We start from the raw sequence: 16,925 nt of genomic DNA, 5'->3' as shown, positions 1-16,925 counted from the left end.
CAATCTCAGAAGATCGTCACAGCTCACCATAACTTTTTATGGTAAGCAAAAACACAAGATCCACGTCGGATCGCTCGGTCCGAGAGATATACGACCGGACAAAGAATTACCGCTCTAGAGGGTATATCTGATCTTAGACCATACACTTCCTCACGGGAGTTCACCGACTTCGCGGTTACCCGTTCGTGGACAGTGTACGTCCTCACAGAGATTCTACCGCTCTAACCGGGTCACCTGATCTTGATCATACATACCTCCACAGTGAAACCTTTGGGAAGCAGGTCCCCAACAAATGTCATATCCAATGAAAATCAGTGTGATACACGCATCAACACAAATGACCGTTCTCAGGGTCGATAGCCACTAATACAAACAACAAGATCAATGTTGGATCACCTGGTCTGGGAAATGTATAACCTCACAAGGAATTCCGCCCTAGATGGTATACCTGGTCTTGGACCATACACTTCCTCACAGGAGTTCACCGTCTTTGCGGCTACCAGTTCGTGGACAGTGTACATCCTCACAGAGAATCTACCACTCTAGTCGGGTGTCTGGTCTTGATCATACACACCCTCGCTGATAATCGTTTGGAGATCAGGTCCTCGACAGACGCCCTACTCAGTGATACATGCATCATTAATCGACTGCTCTGAACCATTGACCGCCTCGGGGTCAGTAGCCACAATATGGGCACAAGCATGCATATCAGCAATATGCATCGTATCACTTCACATAGAAGCATATAATCCTACGCATCGTGTTATTGCCACAAGGAATATTGTAATCCTCAAATAGGCCCTCAAAGCATGTGTAAAAACACATGAGAACGCGCAGATATGGCAATTCAGTTGATTCTATAGGCGAAGGATAACTAACTCTACCCGTCAGCCCAACAAAACAACTGAATAAGACAAGCACTCATAACAATGCTCGTAAAACATATAATTACCATAAAATGGCTCAGTCCATCAACAAGTAATTAAATTAATCGTAAGTCATAAATCATTGCATCACAAGTCATTCATAAGCAATCATACGGCAACAGTTATATCACAATATGTAAGCAGCTTATAAGACAAGCGGCCACATCAATCCTAGTTGCCACCAGTTCGTAGATTACGAGCTGTATGCAATCACATCAATCATAAGAGATGCAAGCCAACAAGTGTTACGCTACAATAAGCACCAAACTGTTCGACCAAGGGGTAAAGCAAGTCACATGCTAATATGTAGCAACTGGCATAATGCTATTATTATAAGCATTTAACTAGTATGAGAAGCTCCTTATTACTCCGCAAAGAACTGTGTAAGCAGTTTAATCAACTAGAGTAACGCCTTGACAGGTGTGCACAGCTCGACGAGTAGCATACTGAACTACCGAGCAAGCAAGCGAATCTGTAGTGCAAGCGAATCTGTAGTGCAAGCGAATCCATAGTGCAAGCGAATCTCACGACCCATGACCAGTGTGAACAGACCTTATGTTTCGATAATTACTGGCATGCGGGTACGCGCAGGCAAAACGTAGAAACAACTGAGACTAGTTCGGGCGTCTGTTATTCTATGTATTTTCAATAACCCGAATAGCTTGTTGAGTCTGCTCCAAAGGGGACGGCTTTAGCCGAGAGAGGATTCCCTAGAGGCTGAAAAGCAGTACCACGGATGCATCCAACTTCTGCAGAAGTGTTGAGCTAACTTGTGTAGCCCCTATCCTCTAACTCCAATGACTGGGGAGGCCGGATCTTTGCCCGTGGGGTGGTTGTTAATAACATGTCCATTGGAGTTTTTGTACCGATCTGTCCTCTCCCTTGACAGACAACCAGAAGCGAATGGGTGCGTTAGGGGTTGCTTAACTAACGACCCATTCTATGCTGTGGTCTTTAAACCACTCGAGCATCTTGCCTGTGAAGGCGAATGTGAGGCCATTTATGTGATTACAGCATTGTGCATTTAGCACTGTTCGAGGTCGCACGACCGTCTCATCTGATCATCACAGTACTAGACGTGTCCTGCACGACTACAAGTACTCTAGGATGAAGGGGGTATAGCTCCTCAATAGAAGCCTCAACATGAGTGTTTCACAAAGATGTAAAGTTTATCAACTTTACTTTATCTTTTGAAACAGCAGTACCTTGTGCCAACATTATGCATATGATTATCTCGAATCACATCCGCTATCGGAGTATCTACATGTCTCGCATGACTCGATGTCAGCCTCGATAGACGGGATACGGGTTTCTCAACAGAATACCCGCTAAGAAGTTCGCTCGAACCCCCAATTTGGGATCACCCGAGATATACCAAAAAGTCGAGCAGAACCAGTCAATCACATCCTTCCAAATGCTTCGATTTGGAGCAGTCTTTGATGCCTTTGCGCTGCTCCCTAAAATCTCAAGTCGACTCTGCAGGACTGCGCACACGAAGAGCCAGGATCCTTGCGAGGTATCACTCTCCTTAAACGGAGGTGTATCGCCAGCTCCCAACTGAACTCTTGTCGCAAGAGTGAGTGATAGATGTCTCTTGCATCCTCCATGAGGATGCCTTTAAGGCATACGCAAAGAACAAGAACATGCACGTCATCTGCAAAAGCAAGGCAATACCAACACATATGCAAAAGCAAGAGCCTAGGCGCAACGGCAAAGTAAAGGCGGTAAGCAGAAGTGCAACGCAAACCCTCGCACAACGCGCAACGGCAAGTAAAAACTGTAAGCAGGAGTGCAACGCAGAACCTTTGCACGATGCGCAACGGCAAAGTAAAGGAACTGTAACAGGAGTGCAACACAAAACCTGTGCGCGATGCGCAACGGCAAAGTAAAGGACAAGGATCGCGAAACCGCGTCCTTGAGTTAAATGCGTACTCGTATAAATATATATGATATATATATGCATATAGTAAACAGAAAGTGTGAAAAAAGTGTTTATGATAAAGAGGGCCAGTAAACAAACCATGCGTCCATGCCCATCACTCATCAGTCCAGCTTCTTAAGACCTCATGCAAAGGCTCATAAAACTTACATTGAGTCATAAATAAGCTAGGTTTAGAACTCATTATATTTAACAACCCTTATCCCCAAAGTTGGCTAATCTGTTTGACTGAGTTTGGGCAGGCTCGTTAGGAGCACATATATTACACCTAAGATTTCTAGAGAATGTGGTTGATGGTGGCGACTCTTATAGAAGATGCCAACCTTTGTCTACAACAAAAGCTTAGAAAATGAAGTAAATATATATATATATATACTTTTAGAAAATGAGCAGTTTGGGCTTGACTCAAGCCTATGTCAAGCTGAGTCAAGAAAATTCGGACATTGAACAATTCAACTACTACCAGGACCCAAATGTGATTCTGTAGAAAGGAAAACCTAGCAGATTATGCAAGTGGAATCAATTTGGTGCAAAGATGGACATGGAAAGAATAGTTGGACTTGTAGCCTTTTCAGATATTTGGTAGGGCGACATACAATTAGATGGTGCAGAAGAAGAGAACTGTAAAGGGTGTAGTAACAATAGGTCGCCCACTTGTTCCAAACACTACTCCCTACCAAAAAATTCTTTTACCTGTTTTCTTTTTTTTCTATGGAGGATCTTCCATCTGATTTTTTTCCTCTAGCTAACTCTACGCAAATCCAAATCAAGTCACCAAATAGCAATACAGCTTCTAATATCCAAGAATGCTCAAGTTGACAAATACCGGTGTTCACAGATGCTGGTTTATCAACTATAAGCAGACAAATACCGGTGTTCACAAAATGCTGGTTTATCTACTACAGTCAACAACACAAACACATGTAAAAGAAGAATCAAACAACATACCACTAACCTTGAAAAATAAACAGCTAGGAACAACTAATAGAACACTAGCCATACCAACAACAACAATAACTATCTCAAGATAGCTGCTAGAAAGGGAGAAACTTAAACATCCAACAAGTACCAACACCAACACATCTATGAAAGAAACACCGCAATCTTAAAGAAAACGCTATCCCACTCTTTTTTTAACATCAAAAGCCTCCAATTCACTCACTGCATAAACCATGGGCAACCAACATTATCGATTAAACTAAGCCTTAACCACCCAAAAAAGACCAACAACTAAAATAAACCGTTTTGTCACTAAATCAGCCACTAAGATTATATTTATGAACAATCACCCACTCCTGCTACTGAGATTAAAAAGCCAATAAATCTAAAGAAAAATTCAACAAAGCTATCTATTTCTTTAATATTCACAAGGTCATATATGACATCAACAGGTGCAAATGGAACAATCACATCATAGGTAATATTAATCATGAACTCATTGAACCAACATCATGAAGTAGAACAAAAAATTTCAACTCATGAAACTACCATAGCATCATGCCCCAGATGCTAAAATGACATAAAATAATAAAATTAAATCACATACTTTATGAAGGTAACCATCGAAGAGAAGTGGTTGATCACATCTGCTTTACTACTCCCCCCATCTTTCTCACTGCATAGCAAAGAGATCAAATCCAGCATCCTCAAATGAGACTCCGCACGATAATTAAAAAACGCAACAGAAGGCCCATCCTCGTCTCGATCCAAACCAATGACCGTCTGCCCTTCCTCCTCAAAAGCATCTCCCCTCTTTGACCCATGACCCTTCCCCCGAGCACCATCACCCTCATTTTTCTTCCTCGTCCTTCCCCTCCCTCGACCACCACGATCTCCCATCTCCCTATCAAGAATGGGGAAAAACCAAACTTAACGAAGCGCAAGCTAAGAAATCCTTCATCAGGCTTTTGCAACCTTTAGTTACCTCTTTTTGAGAAAAAAAAATTGAGAGGATGAGAAGGAGAAAACTTAAAAAACTGTGCACATGACTTCCAATATTGACAGTAAATAAATATTTAAATTTCTAAACCGGAGACCATTCAGAAATTCAGTTTCTAATCCTTCTCTCAGCAAAGAAGAAAGAAATCCAACAAATGAAGGTGAAAGGATTCCAAATAATCAGATGATATGTAGTTAAAATCCTGCCCAGGCTCCTGGCTAGGGTGCCTAGGCTACTTAGGTTAGCGCCTAGGTGCCCAAGCAAGTACTTAGGCTGGAGGAGGGGCACCAAGGTTGGTATTTTACATTTATTTTTATAATATTTTAAACATTATAATAATGTTTTGTTTAAGTATTTTAAAATATTCAAGTGTTCCAGTTTTACTATTATTTTTAGGTTTTTTATATTTTTTATTTTTTTGTGTCTCTCTAGGTGATGCAACTCAACAAATATTTGTTTAGCTGAAATTGAATGTTAGAAATGTAATTATGTTTTAATTTTTAGATTCATTTATGATTTTTTGTTGCTGCATCCACATAGTTGGTTGTATTATCAGTAATCACATGTAGTACATTCTCTGATCCAACCTTTTCTCAATAACTTTGTTGATGATCTTATAAAGATTAATAGCATTTTTAACTATATTTGAAGCATCAATAGATTTCACAAATACACACCTTAAAAGCAATAAACTAAGAAATTTATAAGTCCTTTGTTTTCTATCTTTCCAACTATCACACATGATGGTGCACCCGGCCTCCTTCCAAGAATCTCAACACAATTGTAAACCGCCATGAATTAATTCAATCTCTTTTTGAAAATACTTCCCAGCTATTTATTTTTGAGAAGGTGGTTCAATTCCTTTGCCATAATACCCAAATCACATCTAGTGTTCCATTGCGACTTACAGTGTACAGTTGCGCTTAGAGTCTGTTTTGCTTTTGTTGAGTCTGATGTAAGCTGCCCGGTTCAGGTGAATCACTACCCCGAAGGGGCAGCCCGTATACTTGAACTGTAATAGCCTGCGGGCAAAATTGTGAATGAAGTAAATGCGTTGAGTTTTCTTTTGTTCACCCTCGTTGTGATTGCTTCTTGTGATTGCAATTTCTCTCCCTCTATTCTCTCTTGCTCTCTTGCACTCTGATTACAAGCTTCCGCGACCGGCAAGCGAGCTGACGAGTAGGCTTGCGGCGGTAAGGAAGGACCGTCGCGCCGCGCTGGCCCATTGAAGGAAATAGGCCCGTGACAAGTGGTACCAGAGCCCGTTCTCGTGCTGAGGAAGGGACTCCGGAGTCGGTGTCGACAGACACGCCGACAGGCTGCGATTTGTGAGCAAGACATCGTGGCGCCTTATCAACACTTGCGCAACACCAAAGGCAAGGCAGTTGCCGAAGCTGAGGAGATGGGTTCACCTCGGGGCCAAGAAGAGTTGGCTGCAACTGTTAACAAGCTGGTGGAAGATGTGACTTCGCATGATGAAGCGATTTCACGCGCATGTGAATCATTCAATGGATTGAATGATGTGGTGGCGAGCCTGCAAGAGCAGGTGAACTTACTAATGGGGCAGGTCACTTCGTTGACGACTACAGTGACCGATCTTGAGTTGAGGAACCGTACGTTGCAGCGGACGGTGACCCTGAATGGCGGAAATGGTGAGAGACCATCAAGGATTGATGTACCTAGACCCGCAAAATTCAATGGTTCTCGCGACAGCAAGGCCATTGAGAACTTCTTGTTCCAAGTAGAAGACTACTTGGATATCCAGAATGTGACCCTCGAAGATCTGAGGATCAAGGCTGCAGCGGCCTTACTTGATGGTGATGCTATCGCTTGGTGGAGGCGGAAGCGCAATGACATGGAGAGGGGTCAATGTGTGATAGACACCTTTGACGACTTCAAAGTAGAGTTGCGCAACTACTTCATGCCAAGAAATGCGCAGAGACAAGCTTACCGGATGGTTCGTGAGCTCAAACATACTGGTTCGTTGCAAGACTATGTCAGAACGTTCCAGAAGCTTATGCTGGAGATACCTAACATGCCAGAAGACGACATGCTCAACTGGTTCATTGTGGGACTTCAACCATGGGCACAGTCTGAAGTGGAAAGGAGCAACCCCCGTATTTTGGAAGATGCATATGTGGCGACTGAGCGCTTAGTTGACACTCAGCGCAAGCCTTTCACCCCATCAACCAAAGTTGGGAAGAAGCCTGACCACAGAGGCAAGAAGGATGAGCAGCGCAACGATAAAGGTGAGGCGTCGACACGCCATCAATCCGAAAAGAAACAGAACTACACAAAGCATAACAACAGCAACAAGGGTGCGGTTGTGACATGTTGGTTCTGTGGTGATAGACATATCGCCCAGCAATGCCCATAACGCCTTGTAAAGGACGACGGGCAAGCCAATGCTGCACAGGAAGAATGCAGCGACACTGAGACCATGCAACCGAGGATGGACGTCATGCGATCGATCAACGCAGCCAGAAGTTGTGCAGCTAAAAACATGCAGGTCAGTAAGGAACTCATGTACGCTGAAGTTATTATGAATGGAAAGTCTACTTCAGCAATGATAGACTCCGGGGCCACACACAACTTTGTCTCGCGGAAAGAGGCAGAGCGGTTGGGCTTGAAGCATGGGCCAAAGCAGATGACCATTAAAACGGTAAACTCTGAGGCCAAGCCCATCCTTGGTGAAGCAAGGGATGTGGCTATTCAAGTGGGAAGTTGGGTAGGTAAAGCCAACTTCTCTGTAGTGCCCCTGGACGATTTCAAGATGATTTTGGGTATGGAGTTTCTGCGAAGCCAAAATGTTATGATGTTGCCAAAATTCAACACGCTGACGATCATGGAGTCAGACCTGTCTCACACAGTGCAGTGCCTTACGCAGAAAGGCAAGTCTTCAGTGTTGTCTGCAATGCAACTAAAGAAGGGTGTCAAGCATGGGGAGCAAACATTCTTAGTGGCAGTGCGCGCAGAGGAAGGGAAGGTGGAAGCAACAGTGCCACCGACCCTAGCCCCACTATTGGAGGAGTTTCGGGGGGTGATGCCCCCGGAATTGCCAAAGCGTCTTCCGCCAAGACGCGAGGTCGACCACAAGATTGAGTTGACCCCGGGAGCGAAGCCTCCTGCAATGGTTTCATACCGCATAGGGCCAGCTGAGCTGAAGGAACTGCGCAGGCAGTTAGACGAGATGTTGGACGCAGGCATTGTTCGTCCATCAAAAGCCCCATTTGGTGCCCCGGTCCTTTTCCAGATGAAACATGATGGCTCTAAACGGTTATGTGTGGATTACCGTGCCTTGAACAAGGTCACGGTGAAGAACAAGTACCCATTGCCATTGATAGCAGACTTGTTCGATCAGCTAGGCAGTGCCCGTATCTTTTCCAAGCTAGATCTGCGATCGGGTTACTGGCAGGTGAGGATTGCCAAAGGTGATGAGCCGAAAACAACTTGCGTCACCCGCTTTGGTGCTTACGAATTTCTAGTAATGCCATTCAGGTTGACAAATGCTCCAGCCACTTTCACGACTTTAATGAACCAGATCTTCTACCCTTACTTAGACAAGTTTGTGGTAGTCTACCTGGATGATATCGTGATCTACAGCAGCAACATGGAGGAACATGTCGGGCACCTGCGAACAGTGTTTCAGGTGCTGAAGAATAATGACCTCTGTGTCAAATGAGAGAAGTGTCTCTTCGGGCAGGAGGAGATCAGCTTCCTTGGCCACGTTGTGGGGCGTGGTGTGCTGCGTATGGATGGGCAGAAGATAAGGGCCATCCAGAAATGGGTTCTGCCAAGCAAAGTGCCAGAATTGCGGTCATTCCTTGGTTTGGCAAACTATTATGGGCGTTTCATCGAAGGTTATTCTCACATTGCTGCGCCCCTCACAGATTTGTTAAAGAAGAATCGAGTATGGCTCTAGACAGGAGCCTGCCAAGATGCCTTCGATGGCTTGAAGAAAGCCTTAGTGAGGGAGTCAGTGTTGCGACTGCCTGATCATTTGAGACCCTTCGAAGTCCACACTGATGCCTCAGACTTTGCCATTGGCGGAGTTATTATGCAAGATGGTCATCCGATCGCATATGAGAGTCGCAAGCTGAAGGATGCAGAGAGGCGTTACACAGTGCACGAACGTGAGATGACCGCTATTGTGTATTGCCTCAGGACCAGGCGGCACTACCTTTTGGGTGCCGAGTTCGTCGTCAAGACGGACAATGTGGCCACGAGCTATTTTTAGACGCAAAAAAAGTTAACGCCCAAGCAAGCTCGATGGCAGATGTTTTTGGCTGAGTTCGACTTTGCCTTAGAGTACAAGGTTGGAAAAACCAATGTTGTGGCGGATGCCCTGAGCCGTAGGGCTGAATTAGCTGTTGCGCGCGCAGAGCCTTCTGAAGTACATTTGGAGGGCGCATTGCTGAGCCGCATCCGCGAGGGTACGCAGCAGGATCCGACCGCACAACACCTTGTTTCTCTGGCGTAGGCAGGGAAGACTCGGCGATTTTGGCTACAGGATGGCCTCCTCGTAACAAAAGGGGGACGCATCTTTGTACCACGGTGGGGAAGCCTTCGCCGAGAGCTACTCAAGGAGTGCCATGATACACTATGGGCCGGCCATCCTGGTCAGGAGCGAACCTTAGCACTCCTTGAGCGCGGCTACTATTGGTTGCAGATGAGAGACGACGTTGAGGGGTATGTGCGGACATGCCTCATCTGCCAACAAGATAAGGGGACAAACCAGAAGGCTGTCGGTCTCCTTGAGCCTCTACCAATTCCAGAACGTCCTTGGGATAGCATCTCCATGGACTTTATTGTTAGTCTGCCAAAGGTAGAGGGCCTCAGTTCTATTTTGGTTGTGGTGGATCGTTTCTCAAAGTATGCCACCTTCATCCCAGCTTCTAAGGAGTGCCCTGCAGAGAAGATTGCAGAGTTGTTCGTAAAGCATGTGGTGAAGCACTAGGGCATACCAAAGAGCATTATAAGTGATCGTGATGCTCGCTTCACGGGCAAGTTCTGGCGTGAAGTATTTCGGCTACTTGGCTCTGAGTTGCTGTTTTCAACTAGCTTCCATCCGCAGACAGAGCGTATCAACGGAATCCTGGAGCAGTACCTTAGGCACTTTGTTAGTGCCAATCAGAAAAATTGGGTGAAGCTCCTTGATGTGGCACAGTTTTGTTATAATCTGCAGAAGAGCGAGTCTTTAGGCCACAGTCCGTTCGAGATAGCCACGGGGCAGCAGCCACTGACCCCGCACACTCTTGCCACACAGGAAAAGGGAAAGCCATCATTCGCCTATCAATTTGTTCGCGACTGGCACGAGCAAAATGAGTTAGCGAAGGCATTCTTACACAAAGCGGCAAAGAGAATGAAGAAGTGGGCGGACAAACACCGTCAGCCCGCAGGGTTCCAAGTTGGGGACCAAGTGTTGGTGAAGTTATATCCTGGGCGCACAGGCATCTTCCGCGGGCGGCACCGCGGACTACTCAGAAAATATGAGGGACCCTTCACCATCACAAAGAAGGTGGGCAAGCTGGCATACAAGCTGGAGTTGCCCCCAGACTTCAAGGTGCACCCGGTGTTCCACGTGTGCAACCTCAAGCAGTTCCATCCAGATGATGGAGACCCGGAACGCAATGTGCCGCAACGCGCTCCCATCATGCAGAGGGCCCCAGCAGCACAACGGTCCGAAAAGCACCTCAGTCAGATCCTTCGCCACAAGGTCAACTACTTGGGGCAAGCGAAGAAATACTTGGTGCAGTGGAAGGAAACAGCGGAACCAACGTGGGAGCCTGCATTTCGAATGAACAGCCGCTACCCGGCTGAAGTCAGGGCTTACCACGAAACAGATGGCGCCGAGGACGGCGCATGATTTGAAGGGGGGAGCATGTTCCCTTGCGACTTACAGTGTACAGTTGCGCTTAGAGTCTGTTTTGCTTTTGTTGAGTCTGATGTAAGCTGCCCGGTTCAGGTGAATCAATACCCCGAAGGGGCAGCCCGTATACTTGAACTGTAATAGCCTGCGGGCAAAATTGTGAATGAAGTAAATGTGTTGAGCTTTCTTTTGTTCACCCTCGTTGTGATTGCTTCTTGTGATTGCAATTTCTCTCCCTCTATTCTCTCTTGCTCTCTTGCACTCTGATTACAAGCTTCCGCGACCGGCAAGCGAGCTGATGAGTAGGCTTGCGGCGGTAAGGAAGGACTGTCGCGCCGCGCTGGCCCATTGAAGGAAATAGGCCCGTGACATCTAGCATCCTTTGAAATTATGGTGAACTTGCGGCACTAAATGGTACTGAAAAATGATAAAAGAACCTGCATATAGCTGTGAATATTTTTGTCCTTGACTTTGCATATATAACAGACCTTATTGAAATTTGCTTCATAGATGGAAACCTTTCTTTTCTCACAACAAATTTTCCAAACTATTCTTTTGCTCTTAAGCTTCATTTCCTTTTTCTGTTGGCTTGGATTCTTGACCTTGAGAAGTTCCTATAAGTATCTCATTTCATTTATCTTCATGCAATTCCATTGAATATGACTCGTAATCATCATCACCTTTCAAACTTCATCAATAGCTTGTTTTTGCCTTTTGATTGTTTCATAACTATCAAGGTAGTGAGACATAGCTCACTTAGTTTTAGGAGACACATTTGGGCAATATTAAACATCTCCTTGCCTTGGAACTCCGCCTGTGTACAATTGTTTAGTTATACATTGCCGGTCGCAAGCCCGGATAAAGGAGGAGGGTTGCGGTAGGCCAGTGACAGCCAACATAAAAAATTAGTCACACCCTATGAATATGAACCAATATGAGAATTTCGTTGGGACGTTCCCTACTGAGCGACGCGTTGTACTCTATAGGCCCAGAGGCAGTGATAAATGGGCAAGGGTTGCTAGGTCGTCGCCCAGAAGCGACGCGTCACACCGGCGCCCGGGTGTGGTGTCAAATAGGCAAGGGTTCCCTCACTTTGTTGGATGGGTGGGGGTAAAGAAGATAGTTCAAGACCATAAAATTAGGTTAGCTACTTGGAACATAGGGTTTTTAATTGGTAAGTTGGTAGAGTTAGTAGATGTTATGTGTAAGAGAAAGATTGATATTTTATGTCTACAAGAGACCAAATGGGTAAGTGAGAAAGCAAAAGTGATAGAACCTTAGGGATATAAGATTTGGTATACAGGAATAAATATGAATAGGAATGGAGTAGGGATTGTTATTAGTCGTGACCAAGGTTTTAAAACCCGTGACTCGGAACTCGACTCGTTCTTTATTGACTCGTGACTCGGCGGGTCAACTCGGTGACTCGGACCAGGTTTTGTTAACTTTTGATTTTAAAACAAAGATAATATATAAATTGTCATTTAAACATATAAAGGTTTGTAAAATGACTTAATTACTAGTTTAATTGATTAATAAGTAAAATAACATCAAGTAAAACTGCTCTTAATTCAAATCTCACATTTACTAAAGAAACTACACAAGCAGGAGCAAGTCTTTCAAGACAATATATAAAGAATGACTTAATTACTAGCTTTAAGAACTTTAATAGCCATGCTCGATCATGGTTTACATCTTGAATATATGGACATAGTTGTTGTGTTGCAGGGCCTCAGAAAATCCTTGCAAAATTTTGGGAACATTGAACTTTATCTTGATATTTGTAAGTGTGTTTCTGATGTAGAGTTGATTGGACCATGCCTTATATATCTGCACATAAATGCATATAAGCTTTGGATAATGAGAATGTTGTAATGTATATATATTATAATGATAAATGTGGGCATTTTATGCTGTTGGTTTTGAACAGGCTGGCTGGCAACTATTGTGTAGGTCTCAGAGATGGTTGCATGAGGGACCAGTTATGTTAGCTGGATTAGTGGATTCACTCTATGTTCATTGAGGGGTATTGGGTTTGATTCCTTACCAGGAGCCACCAAAAGGAATGAATGATGGACATGTGAAATTTGATTGACTTTTACTAATTTTGTGATTTTATATTAAGTTGGTAAGCCTATTGTTATTATGCTATTTGTTCTTTGAAAAATGAACACTTACACATGAAAAAAATGCCCATAGCCTTTGAAAAATGAAAAAAGAAAAAAGTGCCCAAAACTCACCCGAGTCAACCCAAGTCAGCCGGAATCAACCCGAGTCAGGCCGAGTCAAGGCCGAGTTTTCGCAGAACGAGTTTAGCCTGCCGAGTTGACTCGTTGGAGGGCCGAGCCGAGTCAGCCGAGTCACCGAGTTGACTCGGCGAGTTTTAAAACCATGGTCGTGACTTTATAGATAATGTAGTTGAGGTCCGTAGGAAGGGTGATAAGATTTTACTTATTAAATTAGTATTAGGTACGGATATTATTAATATTATTAGTGTTTATGCTCCTCAAGTAGGTTTAGATGAGTCCATTAAGCGTCAATTTTGCGAAGATTTAGATGGAGTAGTACAAGGGATATTTTATGGAGAAAAGCTTTTCATCGGCGGTGACCTTAATGGACATGTAGGCATTAGTAGGGATGGAGGGATGAATTTAAGAATATCCATGGAGGCTATGGTATGGGAGAAAGAAACGAAAGTGGAGAAAGGATTTTAGATTTTGGTTTGTCCTATGATATGATCTTAGCAAATACTTGGTTTAGGAAGAGGGAGTCTCACCTAGTAACATTTAAAAGTGGGGTTAATACGAGTCAGATATATTTTTTCCTACTTAAAAAGAGAGATAGGGGTTGTTGCATCGATTGTAAGGTTATACCGGGATAAAGTATAGCTACACAACATAGAGTCTTAATTTTAGATCTTAGAATTAAAAAATGTCGCAAAAGGGATAGACATAGGATAGATCTTAGAATTAAGTGGTGGGCACTGAAATGAGCTAAACAAGGAATGTTTGTAGAGCAGGTAGTTAAGGAAGCTGATTGATGTCTCGAGGAGGATTCAGAATCAATGTGGAATAAGATAGCAGGTGGCACGAGAAAGGTGGCTAAGGAGGTATTGGGTGAGTCTAAAAGCGGTGCACCGCTAGGTAAGGATACATCATAGTGAAATGAGGATGTCAAATTATCTATTAAAGTTAAAAGAGCATGTTATAGAAATCTAAGTAAGAGTCGTGATAATGAGAATTTGGAGAAGTATATGATAGCAAAGAAGGAAGCTAAAAAAGTAGTTTGAAACGCGAGGGATAAGATATATAAGGAGGTTTATGACAAGTTGGATACCAAAGAGGGCGAGAAGGATATTTATAGGCTTGCAAAGATGAGAGATAGGAAATCGAGGGATCTGGGTATGGTTAGATGTATCAAAGATGAAACACAAAGGGTTTTAGTCAAAGATAAGGAGATTAAGGATAGATGGAAAGATTATTTTGATAAGCTATTTAATGAAAGTCATGCTCAGGATCTTGAAGACTTCTCCATTCCTTTTCATGAGCTGAATCGTGACTTCATGTGCAAGATTCAAGAGAAAAAAATTGCAGAGGCTTTGAAGAAAATGAAATCAAGAAGGGCAGTTGGCCCAAATGGTACACCTATCGAGGCTTGGAAATGCTTAGGTGAGAAAGGTTTAGAATGGTTGACAAATCTTTTTAACAAGATTTGGCGGACAAATAAGATGCCTAATGAGTGGAGGAAGAGTACTTTGGTGCCTCTATATAAGAATAAGGGTGATATACAAGATTGCACAAACTATCGTGGTATAAAACTCATGAGTCATACTATGAAACTTTGGGAGAGGGTGATTGAGTATAGGTTGAGGAAGGTTGTCGTGATATCGGAGAATCAATTTGGTTTTATGCTTAGAAGATCAACTATGGAAGCTATACATCTTCTTAGACAACTTATTGAGAGATATAGAGAGAGGAACAAAGATTTGCATATGGTTTTTATTGATTTAGAGAAGACATATGATAGAGTACCTAGGGATGTTTTCTGGTGGACAATGATAAAGAAAGGTGTTTCTCTCAAGTACATTAGTATAATTAAAGATATGTACGAAAGAGTAGTAACCAATGTCTGCACATGTGGAGGGATGACAACCAATTTTCATATAACAGTTGGGTTACATCAAGGATCTGCATTAATCCCTTTCCTATTTGCCATAGTGATGGATGAGCTTACGAGATCAATTCAAGAAAATGTGTCGTGGTGTATGTTGTTTGCTGATGATATTGTTTTGATTGATGAGTCTAGAGTTGGGGTTAATGCTAAGTTAGAACTATGGAGACAAACATTGGAAGCAAGAGGTTTTAAGTTGAGTAAGAGTAAGACAGAATATATGGAATGTCGGTTTAGTAAGCAACGAAGTAGTGATGGGAGTGTAGTGAAGCTTGGTGAGCAAGAAATACCGATGGATGATTGTTTTAAATATTTGGGATCTATCATTCAAAAGAATGGAGAAATTGATGGAGATGTAAATCATAGGATAAAAGTTGGGTGGATGAAATGGAAAAGTGCAACTGGAGTGTTGTGCGATCGTAGAATGTCATTGCGGTTGAAGGGAAAGTTTTATAGGACGACAATTAGGCCCGCTTTACTATATGGTACGGAATGTTGGGCTGCCAAGAGATATCATATTCAAAAAATGAGTGTAGCTGAGATGCGTATGCTTAGATGGATGTGTGGAAATACAATAAAAGATAAGATTCGGAACGAGGAGATACGTAAGAAGGTAGGTGTTGCATCCATTGAAAATAAGATGAGAGAGAATTGTTTACGGTGGTTTGGACCTATTCGGCGAAGGCCTAATGATGCCCCAGTTAGAACGATGGAGAAATGGGAAAATATATTAGTTAAAAGAGGTCGGGGTAGGCCTAAGAAGACTTGGATGGAGATGATAGGAAAGGATATGAATGCTTTGAACCTCACCGAGGACATGGCATTGGATAAAAATGATTGGAGGAGAAGGATTCATGTGGAAGACCCAAAATGATTTTCTTTTTTGGTTCATATCGCCAACCCCAATTATTTTGGGATGAAGGCCTAGTTGTTGTTGTTGTTGTTGTTTACATTGAACCTTCCTTTTGCTTCATCAAGAGGCTCTCCAAACTCCTATGCAGGATCTTTAGGTTTTTCTTGCTTCCTCTTCATTTTTGAGAAAAAAAGGTGCATGATGTGCATTATAAACTACAAATAATTAAAGACCTAAAAATTAAAGATAAAACTAAGCTTGTTTTTTAAATAGAATTATATTAAAAAACTCTAGAAAAGTATGCAAGAGAAAGAGTATACTAATTTGAAAAATCAACAACAAACCATTAACCAGTTATAACTCATGAGATATCAGTTGAAGTTTCTGACACGACGTACAGAGAGAGAGATCAAATAGGAAAGTTCGGTGCACTGCAGACTGCCTTGGTCCAAAAATAGGTGTGACGACGGGCTCTGGTGGTTCCCGGTTGTGCAAGCTGCAGAGCACGTCACGCCATCACCAACATGAACCCAAGAGATACCAAACAGGGGAGAACTGTGTCAATGAAGCCAACGTCAAAAACCCTTAAATCGAGCTATCGACGAAATCGTGTCGGCTAAAGATAAAAGTACCGTTGCTAAATCAGTGCGATCAAATCATCGAAGCGAATACCCTAACCTACACCTGCAGTGCCAACAGCCCAACAACGCAATACGCATGGCTTGTTTGCCGGAAAACCGATCGGAGAGAGAGAGAGAGGTGGCTACGTACTTCACTCGGGTGGCGGGTGCTTCCTGTTCCCGCCCTCGTCGGCTCGTTGTCACCGAAAATCGGCGGGCAGTCGTTGAGGAGCGAGGGTGAGGGGTTGAGCCGCTGAAACCTGGAGTTTGCCCCCTTAGTTTTTACCCATTTTTTTTAATGTCTTTAGCACTCAAATAGGACCAGACGATCCGTATTTCGACTAGCGAATCGAACGATTCACCTAAGCGTGTTTGCGCACGACGACTCATGACTCGGCCGAGTATCCTTCAAGAAGCAGTGCACGTTGTTTTTTGACGTAGTAAGAGCCGATCCGATATGACTCAGCTGTTACAAATCCAACCACATTGGCACAAGCACACACGCTACATGCTGATGATGCAAGGGATGCAACCGGATCCGATTGGGATCAGCTAAATACATAGAAATGTTGGAACGTCCAAAATTCCTAAAAGTTTCATGAATTATTG

The 16,925-nt window shown here is 43.4% G+C and overlaps 1 protein-coding gene across 3 annotated transcripts in view; it reads right to left on the bottom strand.

Moving 5' to 3' along the window:
• The window catches only part of LOC149827987 (Transducin/WD40 repeat-like superfamily protein), a 103,866-nt gene extending 87,251 nt beyond the window's left edge, over positions 1–16,615 (bottom strand). For 2 of the 3 annotated variants that reach the window (XR_016435004.1, XM_090019782.1), the window contains exons 1-3: positions 16,329–16,605; positions 16,095–16,251; positions 4,412–4,708 (exon numbers count right to left, since the gene is read on the bottom strand). Coding sequence is in view for 2 of the 3 variants with exons in the window: in XM_090019782.1 (XP_089875908.1) it covers positions 4,412–4,704 (293 nt within the window). In the remaining variant the exon portion in view is untranslated. Of the gene's footprint in view, positions 1–4,411; positions 4,709–16,094; positions 16,252–16,328 lie in introns of all 3 variants that reach the window. The other variant, XM_090019783.1, reaches the window with a different exon arrangement.
• Between the last annotated feature and the right edge of the window lie 310 nt (positions 16,616–16,925).

The sequence above is a fragment of the Nuphar pumila genome, chromosome 10 (assembly GCF_984573655.1).
Source record: "Nuphar pumila chromosome 10, dmNupPumi1.hap1.1, whole genome shotgun sequence".
NCBI classification, from domain to species: domain Eukaryota; kingdom Viridiplantae; phylum Streptophyta; class Magnoliopsida; order Nymphaeales; family Nymphaeaceae; genus Nuphar; species Nuphar pumila.
Note: the sequence above shows the minus strand (reverse complement) of the source record. Positions and strands in the feature narration are given on the sequence as shown.